This window comes from Dasypus novemcinctus, chromosome 10 (genome assembly GCF_030445035.2).
Source record: "Dasypus novemcinctus isolate mDasNov1 chromosome 10, mDasNov1.1.hap2, whole genome shotgun sequence".
In the NCBI taxonomy this organism is placed as follows: Eukaryota; Metazoa; Chordata; class Mammalia; order Cingulata; family Dasypodidae; genus Dasypus; species Dasypus novemcinctus.
This window is the reverse complement of record NC_080682.1, coordinates 11,382,067-11,400,407: the sequence shown is the minus strand read 5'-3', so window position 1 is coordinate 11,400,407 and position 18,341 is coordinate 11,382,067. Positions and strand designations below refer to the sequence as shown.

General features: G+C 42.9%; 1 protein-coding gene across 3 annotated transcripts in view; it reads right to left on the bottom strand.

The window, feature by feature from the left end:
* Window positions 1–1,774: 1,774 nt before the first annotated feature.
* Window positions 1,775–18,341, bottom strand: part of LOC101410817 (organic anion transporter 7-like) — a 39,797-nt gene continuing 23,230 nt past the window's right edge. For 2 of the 3 annotated variants that reach the window (XM_058305277.2, XM_004451399.5), the window contains exons 6-10: window positions 13,175–13,290; window positions 6,561–6,775; window positions 4,364–4,472; window positions 2,919–3,122; window positions 1,775–2,067 (exon numbers count right to left, since the gene is read on the bottom strand). In XM_058305277.2, coding sequence (XP_058161260.1) covers window positions 2,007–2,067; window positions 2,919–3,122; window positions 4,364–4,472; window positions 6,561–6,775; window positions 13,175–13,290 — 705 coding nt within the window. In that variant the 3' untranslated portion in view covers window positions 1,775–2,006. Of the gene's footprint in view, window positions 2,068–2,918; window positions 3,123–4,363; window positions 4,473–6,454; window positions 6,776–13,174; window positions 13,291–18,341 lie in introns of those variants that run through there. The other variant, XM_071217974.1, reaches the window with a different exon arrangement.

The window sequence follows — 18,341 nt, the reverse complement described above, 5'->3', positions numbered from 1 at the left end:
GGCTAATGAGGTTGAGCACCTTTTCCTGTGCTTTAGTCAACTGTATATCCTCTCTATTAAAATGTCAGTTCTTGTCTTTTGCCCATAATCTATTTGAATTGGATTTTTTTTTCTGTTGAATTTTGGGAGATCTCTATGAATTCTAGATACAAATGACCTTTGTTGCTACGTGGCTTGTAAATATTTTCTTAGAATCTATAGCCTGTCTTTTCTATCTTGAATTTTTATCATGAATTTGTGTTGTGTTTGGTCAGATGTTTTTTCTGCATCAATTGACATAATAATATCATTTCCCCCCCTCAGCGTGTTCATAGGATGGATTGCATTGATTGGCTATAAGCCTGGAGACAGTAGATTATTTTATTAGATTTATTCTTTTTGTACATGTTCATTAAATTCTATATAATTCTCTCTTAGCCATATAGAAGTAAAGTGGGATTATGCTTTTGCAAAAACCTAAAAATATGGATGTGACTTAGGAATTGGATAGTGGGTAAAGCCTGGAAGAACTGTGAGGGCTTGGGAGAAAAAGCCTAGATTGCTTTGAAGAGATTGTGGGTGGAAACATGGAGGCTAAAGGCGCTTCAGTGAGGCTTTAGAATGAAATGATGAACATGTTATTGGAACTGGAAGAAACGTGATCCTTGTAGAGGACCTGGGAACTTGCTGAAATAGTGTATTGATGTTGGATGGGAAAGGCAGAACTTGTAAACAGTGGACTTGGATATTTAGTAGAGGGAATTTCCAAGCTGAGTGTGGAAGGTGTAGCTTGGTTTCTCCTTGCTGCTTAGAGTAAAATGAAAGCAGGAGGGATAAATGTGACCTTGGTTAACCATGCTGCTGGCTCTGGTGGTGCTCCCACTCTGTGCCGCCTGGCAAGGCGTCAGCCTCTTTGGGTACCAGTGCCACCACTGCTTGCATGTCAGGCCCTGACCACCCAAGGGGCGCCATGGGAGTCGATCTGTTCGCTGGGGCCCCATCAGCCCACCGTTGCCCCTCTCTATAATATTTTACTCTGATATATATTCCTCGATTAAACTTGAAGGCAGATAGTAACAAAGAAGGAAGTAAACATTTCCCCATGTCCGCCCACCAAAAGACAACTGTTTTAATCACGGTGGTATATATTTTTAGGATGAGTTTAGGATGATTTTGCCTGACAGACATTTTAGATTAGTGTGCAGTCAAATATAGATATCTTTAAATTCCTGTCATTTGCTGGACTTTTCAGAACCATTTCTCATCTCAAGATTTTGCAGCTGTTTTCCATGGAACATTATGGTTTACTTGTTCTACTTAATTTTTAATCAAACTGGGACTTACTTTGATTTGGGGCATGAATAAAGATTATTCATTATTTATTTTCACATAGTAAGCTAATGCTCTTTGTTGAATAATCCTTCATTTCCCCAGTGATTTAGGATGCCATGTTATCACATAATAAGTATTATACATATAAAGGTCTTTTCCTGGGCTTCTTTTGATTTTTGTGGATGCACCTGCTACTACTGTTTTTTGATTATTGCAGCTTTATAATAAAGTCCACCTTATACTATATCAAATACCAGCCAGCCCCACTCTCATTTTGTGATCATACTTTTTTCGGAATCACTTCTTCTCATTAATTTCCAGGTAATTTGGAACTATTTTTTCAAGTTTTTCTCAAAAACATGGGATTTGTCATTGGAATTATATAACCTCACAAAAGATTTTGGGAAGAGCCAATATTTTAATATGAGTACATCTTCCTGTCCTGATACTACTAGGTATCTGCAATTATATTAATACAAATTTTCTTTTATGAGTTCAAATAATCTTTATTGTTTTCCACATTTCTTAGTACTGTTATTCCATAGTATTTAATATTTAGTAATTTAGTACCACAACTTAATTAGGATAAATATATATCCTCTTTAAAATAATTTTTCAAGTATATAGGTAAACCCTCGATTTTTTTCCCTTTAGTTTGCTCTTTTCTTGGATGAGTGGCCAGCTGCTGGGATTCCTTAAAACCGGGTCACTTTCACACTGGTATCTTTCTGCTTTTCTTTCCTTAAGGCTTTTTTGCTGGGGGAAAAAACCAAAACCACAACACCTTCAGAAAAGACTTAAACTAAGCATTTGTGTCCTGCACACACCGACCCTCTGTCTACCGTCCTTGGCGTAAACCGTGAGCCCTGGCCCGGGTCCATCGACTCCTGGGACGTCGGTGGCCACGCTCCCAGGGCCGGCTTGGGGAAGGCTAGGGGAAGGCTAGGTAGATGCTAGCCTCGGTTTTGGACACCGAAGACCCTGGCCCAGGAAGTCTTGGGCAAAGGCAAGGAAAGCTTTCGGATCTTTCCCATGCTGCATGATTTTGAACTCCCCTGTCCTTACGCCCTCTGTTTTCTCTCAACGTTCTCATTCCCAGTGAAAACCCGCCTGCCTGAACACAAAGGACTCCTTCCCTCCACGCACACGGTCATCTGTGCCAGGAGGCGCTTGTCCCCTTGGTCTTCCCCCTGTCCTCTGGGACCAGGGCAGTCATGAGGCCTACCGTCAAGGGCAGTCCTAGCCAGGTGGCCGTCATTCGCCTGGCTGAGGGGCGCCAAGGTCTGGGGAACGGGAATCTGGCGTTTAGGTCTGTCCGCGTTTGTGAGATGTGGTGGGCACAGCGTGTCTCCCGTGAGGACCAGGAGAACGTGCCACAGCCAACAGGGCTGGTTTGGACCTCCTCATCGCCAAACTCAGTGACGCAGCACAACTGAGCTGTGTGATCTAGGGAGCTCAGGGAGAGCTTGTCGTCACTGTGGCAGGGCTGAGGCTGCCACAACACCAAAAGTCATGGCCACAAGTGGAAACAGCCCTGAACGGTCCTTTGCTTTCGTCAGCGCACACCCTGGAGCCCCACCCAGGGAGCCGCTAGAGGGGCTACTCACTCATTTTCCACATCCTGGATGGTGTCAGGCAGAGGCTGATTGCTGGTTTCAGGAAGGAGAAGGACAACGAGGCTAGCCAGGATGGGGGAGACGCCATAGATGAGCCAGGGCAGAGGGGCAGAGTACACCATCAGAACCATCAACAGCGGAGCCAGGGCTGCCCCCAAGTTACCAACCATTAAATTGATTCCTGCAGCTGTTGCCCTTAGGGTATAAATGACAATACAAAAATGTGGTGAAAATCCATGCCTGATAGACAGAAAATAGTGGTTTTTCCTCTCTAGGATTTAGTTATGGGGGACCTTGTGGCAGAGTGGTCAGATATGTGAGCATTGTCCATTGTTTTGAGAAGTGGTATGAAAAATGGTAGCCATTAGCTGGTCTAGGATTTCCCTGTCAATTGCGCTACCTCAGTTCCTGGTCTCTGCTGAGCTTCACCTTGACCCTCCCCTTGTCTCTCTTTCATTGCGTCATCATCTTGCTGTGTGACTCACTGGAGCTGGCACTGGCTCATCGTGTGGGCTCTCAGCCTGCTGCATGGGCACTCAGCTCACCATGTGGGGACTTGGCCCGGGCCCTCGGCTTACCACGCAGGCACTGGCTCGCCATGCGGGCCCCGGCTCACCACATGCACACTCATGCGGGCACTTGGCTCACCATGCAGGCACTTGCACGGGGACTCAGCTCACCGTGCAGGCACTCGGCTACTGCACAGGCACTGACTTGCCTTGCAGATACTGGCTCAGCATGCAGGCACTCGTATGGGCACTCCGCTCACCACATGGGCACTCGGCTCACCGAGTGGGCACTTGCATGGGCACTTGGCTCACCATGTGGACACTTGGCTTGCCGTGTGGGTACTTGTGTGCATATTTGGCTTGCCATGTGGGTACTCCTGTGGGCAGTAGGCTCACCAGTGGGCACTCGGCTCGCCACGTGGGTACTCACGCAGGCACTCGGCTCGCCACACAGGCACTTGTGTGGGCTCACTGTATGGGCACTCGGTTCACCACGTGATCACTCGGCTCACCGCATGGGCACTTGGTTTGCCATGTGGGCGCTGGCTCGCCGCGCAGGCACGCTTTCTTTTCTTTTTCACCAGGAGGCCCCAGGGATCAAATCTGCATCGTCCCATATGGTAGGTAGAGGCCTTATCACTTGAGCCACATCCATTTACCATGTTTAATCGTTTCTAAAATGCTGATACCCATGACACTTACCCTGATAGTTGATTCTAACAATTAAATGAGGTGGTGTGTTAAAGATTTCACCACCGTGCACACCCGTGTGGAGCTTTCCATAAACATTAGCTATGCATTTCTTGGTATTATTGTGACTAGTAATTCCTTCTTATAACCAGCCACAGCTCTATTCTCTCAATGCCTGCCATTCAGCAGGGAGAGTTCAGTTTTCATTCCTGACAGAGTGTCCATGCACTGTCATACCTGACCGTGGTGGGCATGAGTTCAGTGAAGTAGATGGTATTAATGGTCAGAGAGGCAGTAGAAGCGACCGTTCCCAAAATTGCCAAAGCCACGCACAGGGTCTGTACATCTGGAGAGAAAAAAACCATTTGGGCTGAAGAAATGAGCATCCTCCAAATTAAAGTTTGAAAAGACCCTACTGGAGGGCTTTGCAGGTTTGTAATACATTATACAGAAATTGTACAGCGAAGGACAATGCTGAGCTGCATGTAACCCAAGAAAAGTGACACTTATCATCATGGTTTGGCTCAAACCATGAGTCAAAGAGATCTGAATGAATTGCACTTACTTTCCCTGCACATCTGAGTTTTGCCTAAAGGAGGAGAGGGGAAGGTGAGTCTGGCAGGAATTCACTTTCATTTATTCTGTGCAGTGCCTCCTACCCCTTCCCTGTAGAATACAGGACTATTGTGTGGGCCATTATCGGGGAGCTGAAGATTTATATATGTCCTGGGGAACTTAAAAATATAGTGCAGACACAATGTTAATATTGGCAAGGATTGCACAACAGAATATTGAAAGGTCACGGCTTTTCTGTCTGTGGACAGATGGACGGTCTGAAGGTTTCAGGTATAAGGATTCAAGAATAGGAATCTTTATTCGGAAAAAAAAAAGGCCACCGAAAGGGAGTTTCAGAGTCACTTTTCAATGCAATTAAAAAGAAACTTCCTGCCCTTTTTTTTAAAATCTCCCCATTTGTTTCTCAGTGCTATGGGGAGGTAGAAAAGGGCAGGAGTCCATGGATCTTTTAGTAGGTCAAGGTTGAGTTCATATGCTTTTCCTAGCAAATGTGGCCTCTATCCATTATTCCCAACAGGCTCCAGCCCTTGTCTGGCCCTTGCAGCAGCATCTGGGTGTAAAAGCAGAGGTTGCTGACCCCTGATAACCGAATTAGTTATTAACTAGTAACTTAATTTTCACCCACAGGCAAAGAAAGAATAATGCTTTCAAGTTCTGAACTCCCTTTTAGAAAGTAATACAGTTTTTAATTGAATGTGATAGCTACACCTTCTGGTAATTTATCATCTGTATAATTAGTCGTTACTTAGCTATTATCATAGAAAAAAATGCATTAAAAATGTTCCTTGTCCTGAATGTCATTAAAAAGACATATGCAGGCCATTATATATCCTGCCATAACCTATGGAATGGAGTGGGACAAAGTGTAAACTACAATGTAGACTATAACCCATGCTGTGTGGCAATGCTCCAAAATGTATTCATCAATTGCAATGAATGTACCACACTAATGAAAGAGGTTGTTAATGTGGGGAAAAGTGGGAAGTGTGGCGAGTGGGGCATATGGGAATCTTATATTTTTTTATGTAACATTTTATGTAATCTAAGTATCTTTTAAAAATAAATTTTAAAAAATCTCATGAGAGATTTACAACATGGCAGTATGTCATGTTGTAAGGCAGCACATTTTCATCACCGATGACATTCAGGAAGGAATGGAGACCACCTAATCTGGAGTCCTGTGAAGTCCTCAGTGAGCCTGGAGATCGGTGAGGTTAACCATTACATATGATCATTCCATGAATTTAGTCAAGTAGTCAAACAGGGAATGAGTCCAGCTCTTGAACTTCCCTTTCTCAAGCAGAGATGTACACAGTAAACACATCTGCTTGAAGACAAGGGATTTGATGTCCTTGGTTTTAAGACTTCTCTAAGCAAAGATTAACATCACGTTGACTTAAAACAGCACTCATGAGCGGCCCCATAGAGATCAGGTTGTAGACAAGTCCCTGAGGTTGTAGCAGTAAGAAAATACCTAGTCATTGGAAGTGACAGTATTGGGCCACACTTTGGGAAACAACTGCAAGGCCTATGCCTCCATGCTTTTAACTGGCATCAGACAAAGGGCAAATGATCATTTTTTATTCTAGAGAAACTGTCAGGAATGAACCACCCCATTTCCAGATCCTTCTGGAATGTGGAGAGGACAACCACACATCTATGCCACCCTTGCTGGTCTTTGGCTCTTCTCCACCCAACCATTTGCTAGAATCTGGACCAAACCCTCAAATTAGTTTAAGGGAATCCTTAGACCTCAAGTGGCACCTCCGCCTCTTTCTTGCTTCAGGCAGGTGTAACCAATAGAATCCTTGAGAAATGAAGAGAAGATTTCTTTCCCCAGTTTCCAGGCTTCTCTCACCTTGGGGTACAAAAGGTATGGGCAGAATGCAAAGTCCAGTCAAGAACATGAAAAGTGCTTGGCTTACTCGACGGCCCAAGAGATTTAGTACCCAAAGAGCAAGGAAATTGGCTGGGAAGCTGCCTGCACCAAAGAGAACCTGGAACAGGAAAATGTTACTTCCCAAGTGCTGAAGGTTGAGAATCAGGCCCATGGAGGATATTGTGCTTGTAAATCTGTAAACAAAAGAGCAAAGACAAGTGTCATAACATTTGGAACTTTTGTTCTGCAATTGATGATAAAATTGCCCCAAGCAGCCAGTGGTCAGCTTTAAAGAACAAAGCCATGGTCTTGTGTTTTGTGTATTTATTTTTAAGGCAATGATGGTAAAATAATCATAAAATAATCACATGGCTGTATGTAAAAATGGGAATACAGATTTTGCTTTCTCTTAAAACCCAAGAATATAGTTGGCAGTGGCAGAAAAATATAACCTGAGCCCGCCTCCCAAACTGGATAATGTAAGGTATTAGAAATTGAAAAGAAAAAAAAAAAAATGTTTTCCCCTGATGCAAAAGGTGAAAGAGATTCCACCCCATTTTTCAGAGTCTTTACTTCAGAAAACTTGAAACTGTGAATTCTTTCTCTGCCCCTTTGGGATGTATGCATCTCTTTTGAAAGGTTATATAAGCTTCTTGACTGTTTATAACCCAGGACTCTTTCTTCAGTAACCTGGGAACCATTTTCTACAAATGTAATCAAAGATGAAAGTTCTCCTACTCCCAGCCTCTGTGGGAGCACAGGAGCCTAACTTTGGCTCCAAGTTTCAAAACTGCCTCCTGTCATGCAGATAGTTTATTTTTCCTTTGGATAAAGGCAAGTAGCAAACACAGAGCCATCCCAACTACCAGGTGAATTTATGGAACTATGTGTGACAAATACTAGAGGATGTCCTTACTTCAGGACTAGTGATCTTGAGAACACGTGACATAATGGGTTATACCAGCCTGGCTACATAGAAGGGTAAGATTTCTTCCTGTCTTTGCAATTTCAATGCACATCACATTTGGGATTAATGCTTATTCAATAATAAAATGGTTTTCTTTCTCTTCTACTGTTTTAGAGAGCTTTCAGGGTTGGCTGTAGATTTTGCTTTTAACTACATTTCTCCAACAATGTCATATGAGGATGAACATCAAGGGACTAATATCTTGGGAATTAGGGCAAGAAGTACTTTGAGAGGGTTTTCTATCAGCTGAGATCTTCCTCCCTGCGCCCCTGTCCCCAGTGGGGAGAAGTCCCCCTTTGCCTGAAGTATAGTGATTGATGCTTCAAGGAGATTATTTAGGCGAGCTTGAGATGTGTCCCCTGGATTGGGGAGCACAGTAACTGGGACTGGACATATGTCTGATGAATTTAAAGGTAAGAAGCAGTTGCCATCTGCCTGAGGTGTCAAAGTAGAGAGAAAGGAGTGTGGGTAGAGACTGAAAAGAAAGACTGAGAGGAAGAGAGAAATGGCTAGAAAGGTTTCTACTTTTTTTTAAAAGATTTATTTTATTTTTTTCTCTCCCCTTCCCCCCCCACCCCCAGTTGTCTGCTCTCTGTATCCTTTTGCTCTGTGTTCATCTGTGTCCCCTTGCATTCTTGGTGGCACCAGGAATCTTTATCTCTTTTCATTGAATCATCTTGTTACATCAGCTCTCCGTGTGCGTGGTGATACTCCTTGCGCGTGGGGCTCCCTTAGGTGGGGGACACTCCAGCATGGCATGGCATTCCTTGCGCGCGGCAGGCAGCGCTGTGTGTGGGCCAGCTCACCACATGGGCCAGGAGGCCCTGGATTTGAACCCTGGACCTCCCATATGGTAGGCGGATGCTCTATCAGTTGAGCCACATCTGCTTCCCAAGGTTTCTTCTGATACATGCATGGATGCATGTTTTTCTTTTTATTTTCATAGAGTAGCTATGGGCTCTATAGAAGCAAGAATAGGCCAGAATTCATTTCTAATTCTAACTCAAGGAGTGCTTGGGAAGGAAGGTGACTCCAACTAGGTTTTATACACTTGAAACCCGAGAGCTAAAACAAAATTAAAGCATCAAGGCAAAGGAGCATTCATTATTTGTACTATAAGAAATGAAATATAACAAACTGTTTCTACTGGGGTCCTCTAATTACCCCAAAAGAGCACCTAAGGGAAATGGGTCCATTTTGATGCTTTACTATACCCAGAGAGAACTAGCTTTAGACACCTAATGCACAAGATACCACCCCATATCACAGCAATGCAAGCAAGATCTTTCCTGCACATTTTTCTCTCCTTTCCTTCACTCTGTCAAGGATTCAGAGATCTGCACTAATGTGTGGGACATCAGAGGGAAAGAGAAGAAGCACGATGAAGTTAAATGGAGAAATAGTCAACAATAACCTCTCTCCAACCCCAACAACTCACAGGCTTCCAAAGTAGGCTTGGGCAGCACTGTGCCTGGGAGTTTCCTCCTGACAGCCTTCATGTTACTCAAATGTGGCCAGTCTTGAAGCCAAACTCAGCATGTAGATGCAGTGCATTCCCCCCAGCGTGGGACATGACACCCGGGGATGAGCCTCCCTGGCACAGAGGGATCACTACCAAATACCAACTGATGATGCAACTAGAAAATGACCTTGAATTAAAGGTTCAACGCAGACCAGCAGAATATCCCTGTCTACATATAATAACAGGAGTTTAAAATGCTGTCTGACCTAATGTAAGGGGGAAATGGAAAGGAGAAATGAGTTTATATGGCTATGAGTCTCTAAAAAAGAGTCTGGAGGTTGTCAGAAGGATTGCCCTTATGCACAACTGAGCAGAGTCTCAGAGACAGATAAAGTAGATACAACCCCAGGTATTGGTTCTTTTGAGGGCTAGAGACCCACGGGTCATGGCAGATGGGGTTCACTGTCATGTCAGATGGCCCTTCTTTGGAGCTGGTGTTTCTGCGTGATGGAACTGGACTCAAATGGGATCTCTTTTCACAAGACTTTCATGCTACTTTACTGGAATTGTAGTTGGTGCTGGGGTTTAAGATATATCTAGGGGATTTGAATCTCTGGACTGACAATATGATAGCCAGGCCCTGAACCTCAACAGACTTCAACTCCTACACTCTGATTTATTGGACTTACCCCACTCAGCTAACATGGAGTTGAAGAATGCCAACCACCACACCATGGAGCCTAGAGTGCCGACAACTGAAAGCAGGAGGATTACATCCAGTATCCATGTAGAATCTAAGCCCCCTCTTGACATAGATGTGCAATGGACACAACCAATCCAAGGTCCACAGAGAAAATGTGGCATTAGTGTGGGAAAAGTGGCCATGGTGGCTGCTGGGTGCGGGGAATGGGAGGAAGAGTTGAGATGTGGAGGCATTTTTGGGACTTGGAGTTGTCCTGGGTGGTGCTTCATGGACAATTATGGGACATTGTAGATCCCCCCAGGGCCCACTGGATGGAACGTGGGAGAGTATGGGCTATGATGTGGACCATTGACCATGAGGTGCAGCGATGCCCAGAGATGTACTTACCAAATGCAATGGATATGTCATGATGATGGGAGAGAATGTTGCTGTGGGGGGAGTGGGGTGTATGGCGGTGGGGTTGAATGGGACTTCATATTTTTTTAATGTAATATTTTTAAAAAAATGAATAAAAAAATACAAAACAACAACAACAAAATGTTAATGGGGAAAATTGTGGGGGTGGGTGTCGGTCACAAAATATTACAGAAAGACTCTGTCCTTTCTGTGTAGTTTTTCTGTTAACCTACAACTGCTCTAAAAAATAAAATCTTAAAAAAAAACACAAACAAACAAAAAAAAACAAAGTAGGCTTGGGGTAGGATAGCATAGAAGCTTCAATTCTGCATGAAGGTGTTATTATTTTATTTTCACATGTAACTTTATGAAGGTGAAAGGACTAGAGGTTTTTAGTAGTTAGAGAAAGAATAAGACTTGAAGTTGTCAGAAGTTTCATGCAGGGGCAAAGAAATCACCAGAGAGTCTGAAAACAGAGCTGAAGAGGGATGGAGAAATACATTTTTAAAATGATTGCACTTCTATGCTTTCTTCTTATTGACCATGTGTTATTGTGATAAATCTTACAGGCAAAATCTTGAACAAAAATGCACGTTTTAGAAGAAGATGTACAGCATGATAGCACATGGAGTTGAAAAACAGGGAAAATATTATATAATGCTCATGAATGAAAACACATGTAGGAAGGTCAAAGAACTGGAATGATTATATCCCACAGGCTACCTTCAGAAAAAAAGCAATGAGAATGTGGCTAGGTAGGGGTATACAATATTATTCAATTGTACCAGTAATGTTGTATTTCTTAAGCTTGGAATTGGGCATATAGTAGTTTATTTCTTTGTTCTTTTTATATCTTTAATAAATCACATATATATTTAAAAGTTCTCTCCTAACTCTAAAGAAGTAAAATGGGATTCTGCTATTACAAATACCTAAAAATGTAGATGTGGCTTTGGAATTGGGTAATGGGTAAAGCCTGGAATAATTGTGAGATGCTTGTCGAAAAAGCCTAGATGGCTTTGAAGAGACTGTGGGTAGAAATACGGATGTTAAAGGTACTTCCTGGTGATGCTGTAGAGTGAAATGATGAGTGTGTTATTGGAAACTGGCAGAAATGTGATCCTTGTTGTAAAGTAGCAGATTACTTAGTGATATTGTGTTCTGATATTGGATGGAAGGCAGAACTTGTAAGCAATGAGCTTGGATGTTTAGCTGAGAAGATTTCCAAGCTAAGTGCGGAAGGTGCAGCCTGGTTTCTCCTTGCTGCTTAGAGTAAAATGAGAGCACAAAGAGATAAACTGAGGTCTAAACTGTTAATATAATGGAACCACTAGTTAATGATTTGGAAAATTCTCAGCCTATCCAGATAGTGTGCTCTGAGACGAGGGCCAGAAGCAGCTCTCTCAGGACTTTCTCTGAACTTCTGGAAAGCAAGTCCCCAGAGAACAGGGCTCCACACAAGGATGTGGCTAACCTTTTGCTAAAGAGTGTGGCTGAAGATGGGTCCAGTCAGCCATCTCAGAGAGAGTCAGGCTTGGAAATGTATTTGTCTGAGAAGGACCTATGGGAAATCTTTTCATCAGATGTCACAAGGGTGACAAGGTTTTGAGAATTTAGTATGAACAGAAGCACTCCAGCTTGGACTGAAAGGGACAGAGATGGGACAGATTGAAGGAATAATGACTTCAGGGGTAGCAGAGGTCCGGACTAAAGCAACGTCCTTGGGCCAAGAGAGAGGAACCATTAACGTGTGTGGAAAGCAGGAGTTCACCTCTGCATTTGGAGGGAGTAGGGCCTCTACCCCATGTTCAGGGAGAGTTCAGCTATAACACCACAAAGCTTGGAGCAGATGGGACCCTCACCCCAGTTTTCAGGCAGAGTGAAGCTGCTACTCCAGTGCTCGGAGAGGGAGGGGCCTAAGCCTCAGCATTTGGAGAGAGCATGGAAAGGGTGCAGCAAGCAAGCCTGGAGGACCAAGCAACCTTCCACACCTAACTCTCGGACCTGAAGTCTGCTGGATTTCAGACTTCTTTGGGACCTGCAAACTTTGTTTTCCTTCTAATTTCTCCCTTGTTGAATGAGAATGTCTATCCTATGCCTGTCTCACCATTGTATTTTGGAAGCATATATGTTGATTTCCAAGTCTCACAAGTTCACAGACAGGAATTTTCCCCAGGATGGACCACATGCGTAACTGATTTTGAAGAGACCTTGTACTTAGAACTGTTAAAACAGCTTCAGGCTTTTGGGATGTTGTGAGGGGTGAATATATTTTGCATGAGGGGAAAACATGTCTTTTGGAGGTCCAGAGGGCAGACTATGATAGGTTGATTTAGGTACCCCAACAAACACATGCTCTTAATCTGCATCCCTGTGAACCCATTTTAAACAGGACCTTTCGAAGAACTTTTGAAGGGAGTAAAAAACCCTTAATTTTAGTTAAGATTTGGCCAACTGAAATCAGGGTAGGTCTTAATGCATATTCTGGAGGCTTTATAAAGAGGACCCGGAAGTCCCAGAAGAAAAAAGAAGAGGATATCACTGTGCGACTGGAAGCAGAGATAGAAGCCGAGGAACCGCGAGGATGGCCGGCAGCCAGAGCCAGAAACTACAGACCCCTGGAGAAAGCAAGTCTTGCCAATATCTTGATTTTGGACTTCTTTTAGCCTCAAAACTGTGAGTCAATAAATCCCCATTGTTTAAGCCAACCCATTGTGTGGCATTTGTCATAGCAGCCTGGCAAATTAAGACAGATTTGCTTTAATCATAATTCAAATTTTAAAAGGGAGAAATTTAAAGGTGAAAGTATATTTGACGTTCTCAACATTAGTCTCCAGTGATGAGTCAGGTAGATGGGAAATATACAACCTCACCATATGTTTCTGAGTGAGTCATTTTATAATATTTACACTACACCAAACATAGTGTACTTACAGATGTACCTTTTTGTATCATTTCCTCTTTAATCTCAACTCTTTCCTCCCAAATGACTTTTATGTTCTTTAAAACAAGATTTGCACAAGCTTTCCAATATATCAATATTTCTCTTAGCTTCTGGAGCCTACCTTATAAAGCACAAGATGCACATCCTTTTGCACATGTTGGGTGTGCGGAACAAGTCACTCACAGAAGGTTTGTTCTCTGCTGCATCCAGTTCATCCTGCATGGCAGATCTCAAAACCTTCAACAACAACAATACATATTTATCAGTTGACAACAAAGTGGTAGGCATTGTGGAGAGCGTTGCACACACAACAGAGGACAAGACAGATGACTTCCTTTCTGTCTACCAGAAAAATTAGATATTAACCATGGGATTACAGGTATGCAAGTGGTATGACAGGGGAAGCAGGGAGATCAACGCGTCTCAGGGAAATAAGGTGTCAACGACATCAAGCACATGCACCTAGAGAGGGTGGCTGGCCATGGACAAAGGTGCATGGTGATGGAGTCAGGTCAGAGAGAGCAAAATAAAACATTGTGGATTAGGGAACAAACCTTATTTATACTAAATAGATGTGGAAGACCAAGGAACTGAGCTTGGGTTCTCAGTGGACTGCCCTTTTCTTCCTTTTTTTTTTTTCCTTTTTTTCTTTTCTTTTCTTTTTTTAAATTTTTTTCCCTTTTATTTTATTTTTTAAATTTTATTCATTTTGTAAAAATATTACATTCAAAAAATATGAGGTCCCATTCAACCCCACCACCCCCACCCCACCACTCCCCCCCCAGCAACACTCACTCCCATCATCATGACACATCCATTGCATTTGGTAAGTACATCTCTGGGCATCTCTGCACCTCATGGTCAATGGTCCACATCATAGCCCATACTCACCCACGTTCCATCCAGTGGGCCCTAGGAGGATTTACAATGTCTGGTGATTGCCCCTGAAGCACCATCCAGGGCAACTCCAAGTCCCAAAAATGCCTCCACATCTCATCTCTTCCTGACATTCCCCATACCCATCAGCCACCATGGCCACTTTTCCCACTCCAATGCCACCTTTTCTCTGTGGACCTTGGATTGGTTGTGTCTGTTGCACCTCTATGTCAAGAGGAGGCTCAGATTCCACATGGATACTGGATGTAATCCTCCTGCTTTCAGTTGTCGGCACTCTAGGCTCCATGGTGTGGTGGTTGTCCTTCTTCAACTCCATCTTAGCTGAGTGAGGTGAATCCAATAAATCAGAGTGTAGGAGCTGAAGTCTGTTGAGGCTCAGGGCCTGGCTATCATATTGTCAGTCCAGAGATTCAAATCCCCTAAATATATCTTAAACCCCAACACCAACTACAATTCCAGTAAAGTAGCATGAAAGCCTTGTGAAAAGAGATCCCATCTGAGTCCAGTTTCATCACGCAGAAACACCAGCTCCAAAGAAGGGCCATCTGACATGGCAGTGAACCCCATTTGCCATGACCATAGAACCCGAGGGTCTCTTTAGCCCTCAAAGGAACCAATACCTGGGGTTGTATCTACTTTATCTGTCTCTTAGACTCTGCTCAGGTATGCATAAGGGCAATCCTTCTGACAACCTCCAGACTCTTTTTCAGAGACTCGTAGCCATATAAACTCATTTCTCCTTTCCATTTCCCCCTTACATTAGGTCAAACAGCATTTTAAAGGGATATTCTGCTGATCCGCATTGAACCTTTAATTCAAGGTCATTTTCCAGTTGCATCATCAGTTGGTACTTGGTAGTGATCCCTCTGTGCCAGGGAGGCTCATCCCCGGGTGTCATGTCCCACGCTGTGGGGAAGGCATTGCATTTACATGCTGAGTTTGGCTTCGAGACTGGCCACATTTGAGTAACATGAAGGCTGTCAGGAGGAAATTCCTAGGCACAGTGCTGCTCTAGGCCTTGTTCTTATTTCAGGCATATAGGCTCACAAGCATAGTCATTAGTATCATGGTCTCACTGTTGGACCCTCATTCCTTCCTGGTCCTTACCGTTGCACCTGGGGGACTGCAGCTGCTCCCCTAGGGACCACAACAGAGCACCCCCGGCCAGGAACCCAGTACCCCTCCAGCTGTAGTTTTTAATTGTTGCCACTATGAGTATATCCAAACATTACCATGCACCCTGGACATATGCCCTGTATAGCTCCCTGTCAGCCATATATCACCTGTTAATAGTGTTCTATACCAGTATTCCTCCACTGCCATTGTTGAACCACTCTTTGATCCAAAACTTCCTGAAAATTGAAGCCCAATATAATGTCAGGATCCCTTACTAGTAAAATGGCATATAGTGATGGGTTTAAAGGTTAGATATAGAATATGTGTTGACTTGGAAAAATTCTACATCCTATCTTTTTCTTTTCTTTTTCCCTAATTATTGAACTTCTCTTCACAAGAGCCCTAGACCACAGTAATTCATATATACAATATACAGTACTCCCACACATCTACCATAAAACCTTTTCCCTTCCACAGCGATAGTCTTATAACTTATTCATATCATATTTACTTAAACTGATGTACAGACTCTGAGATAATAGCTTTCAAACAAGGTGACATCTGTGCTTACATTGTGGTCCATACTTTAGGATATACAGTTTTCTAAATTTTTAGTTATCCTATGTTTTACATTATGGTTTACATTATTAGTCTGTCGTCCCCTATATGTTTATGGTGTAATATTACATTATTTATATCCATCCTTGTGTACTCTCGCTAAACTCCTCTCTTACCCCACATTTACTTTGGTTCCACACATTTAACATCCATTTTCCCATCCCCTTGGTGCCCACAGTGACATCCAACCTCCATTTCCCGAGGAGCCATGTCCAGAGACACTTGCAACAGTGTTCAGGGCCCAACTTGCTCAACTGCCCCAATGCCCTGGGAGCCACCCTTTCTCTCGAGAGATACGGTTCCCTCTATTTGATGGCATTAGTCCTCCCCAGGATGTGGGTCCACCCCAACTCTCACTACTTGGGTCTCTACCCAATGGTACCACCCACTCTGGCAAAATGAGCATTCAGACATTCCCCAGGAGCCTGTCCTGCATCAGACCATCCCTTCCTAGCATCCTAAACAGGTAACCCTCTTAATTATATTTTGATACGATTTTCTCAGCATTTTACTCTCAACCAACACCTGACACTCTCCTATGTTTGTATGCTACCCCTCCCTCCCCCCACTTTTTGGGCAATATTACCCATCCGCCCATCCCCAGCCCCCCTCAAACCCACAAAGCCCCACCCAAAGGCAACCCCGTGCCCCCATTTTATCTCTTCTTTGTGTTCATACTTACCGCCAGCTCATCATAAATTCCACCCCTGCAGACGTCGGCTCACATCCTTCCTCCACCCCCCGATTTCCTGTAAGCCTCTTTTCCAGTCTCTAGCTCTCTGAGGCAGCTTTCTTATTTCATATCATTGAGGTCATGTAGTATTTGTCCTTCAATGCCTGGGTTGCTTCACTCAACATAAGGTTCTCAAGATTCATCCATGTTATCACGTGTGTTTGTAGTGTATTTGTTCTTACAGCCGAGTAGTATTCCATTGTGTGTATATACCACATTTTATTGATCCACTCATCTGTTGATGGGCATTTGGGTTGATTCCAACTTTTGGCGATAGTGAACAATGCTGCTATGAACATTGGTGTACATATATCGGTTTGTGTCCTTGTTTTCAGTTCTGCTGGGTATATACCCAGCAGTGGTATTGCTGGGTCATATGGCAAATCTATGGTTAGTTTTTTGAGAAACCGCCAAACTGTCCTCCAGAATGGTTGGATCCTTCCGCATTCCCACCAGCAGTGGATGAGTGTTCCCCTTTCTTTACATCCTCTCCAGCATTTGTATTCTGTTTTGTTCATAGCTGCCAATCTTATGGGAGTAAGATGGTATCTCATTGTAGTTTTGATTTGCATTTCCCTAACAGCTAGAGATTTGGAGCATTTTTTCATGTGCTTTTTAGCCATTTGTATTTCTTCTTTGGAGAAGTGTCTGTTTAAATCTTTTTAAATGGGTTGTTTATCTTTTTATTTTCAAGATATATGAGTTCTTTATATATGCAAGTTATAAGTTTCTTATCAGATATATGGTTGTCAAATATTTTCTCCCACTGTGTGGGCTCCCTTTTTACTTTCTTGACAAACTCCTTTGAGGTGCAGAAGGCTTTAATTTTGAGGAAGTCCCATTTATCTATTAGTTCTTTTGCTGCTCATGCTTTTGGTGTGATGTTCATGAAGCCATTTCGTATTACAAGGTCCTGTAGATGTTTCCCTACACTGCTTTCCAAGGTTTTTATGGTCTTGGCTCTTATATTTAGGTCTTTGATCCATCTTGAGTTGATCTTTGTATAAGGTGTGAGATGGTAATCCTCTTTCATTCTTCTACATATGGCTATCCAGTTCTCCAGGCACCATTTGTTGAATAGGCCATTCTCTCCCAGTTGAGAGGGTTTGGTGGCTTTATCGAATATTATATGGCTATATATGTGAGGTTCTATATCAGAACTTTCAATTTGATTCCATTAGTCTGTGTGTCTCTCCTTATGCCAATACCATGCTGTTTTCACTACTGTAGCTTTGTAGTATGTTTTGAAGTCAGGTAGTGTGATTCCTCCAATTTCGTTTTTCTTTTTCAGTATGTCTTTGGCTATTCGGGGCCTCTTTCCTTTCCAAATAAATTTCATAGTTAGTTTTTCTAGTTCCTTAAAGAAGGCTGTGTTGATTTTTATTGGGATTGCATTGAATGTGTAGATCAGTTTTGGTAGGATAGACATCTTAATAATATTCAGTCTTCCTATCCATGAACAAGGAATATTCTTCCATTTATTTAGGTCTTCTTTGATTTCCTTGAACAGTCTTGTATAGTTCTCGGTGTGTAAGTTTTTTTACCTCTTTAGTTAAATTTATTCCTAAGTATTTGATTTTTTTATTTACTATTGTGAATGGTATTTGTTTCTTGATTTCCTCCTGATCTTGCTCATTATTGGTGTACAGAAATGCTACTGATTTTTGCGCATTGATCTTATAACCTGCGACTTTACTAAACTCATTTGTGAGATCTAGAAGCTTTGTTGTAGACTTCTCAGGGTTTTCTATGTATAGGATCATGTCATCTGCAAATAATGAAATTTTGACTTCTTCCTTTCCAATTTGAATGCCTTTTATATCTGGTTCTTGCCTCAGTGCTCGAGCAAGTACTTCCAAGACAATGTTAAATAGGAGCGGAGACAATGGGCATCCTTGTCTTGTTCCTGAGTTTAGAGGGAAGG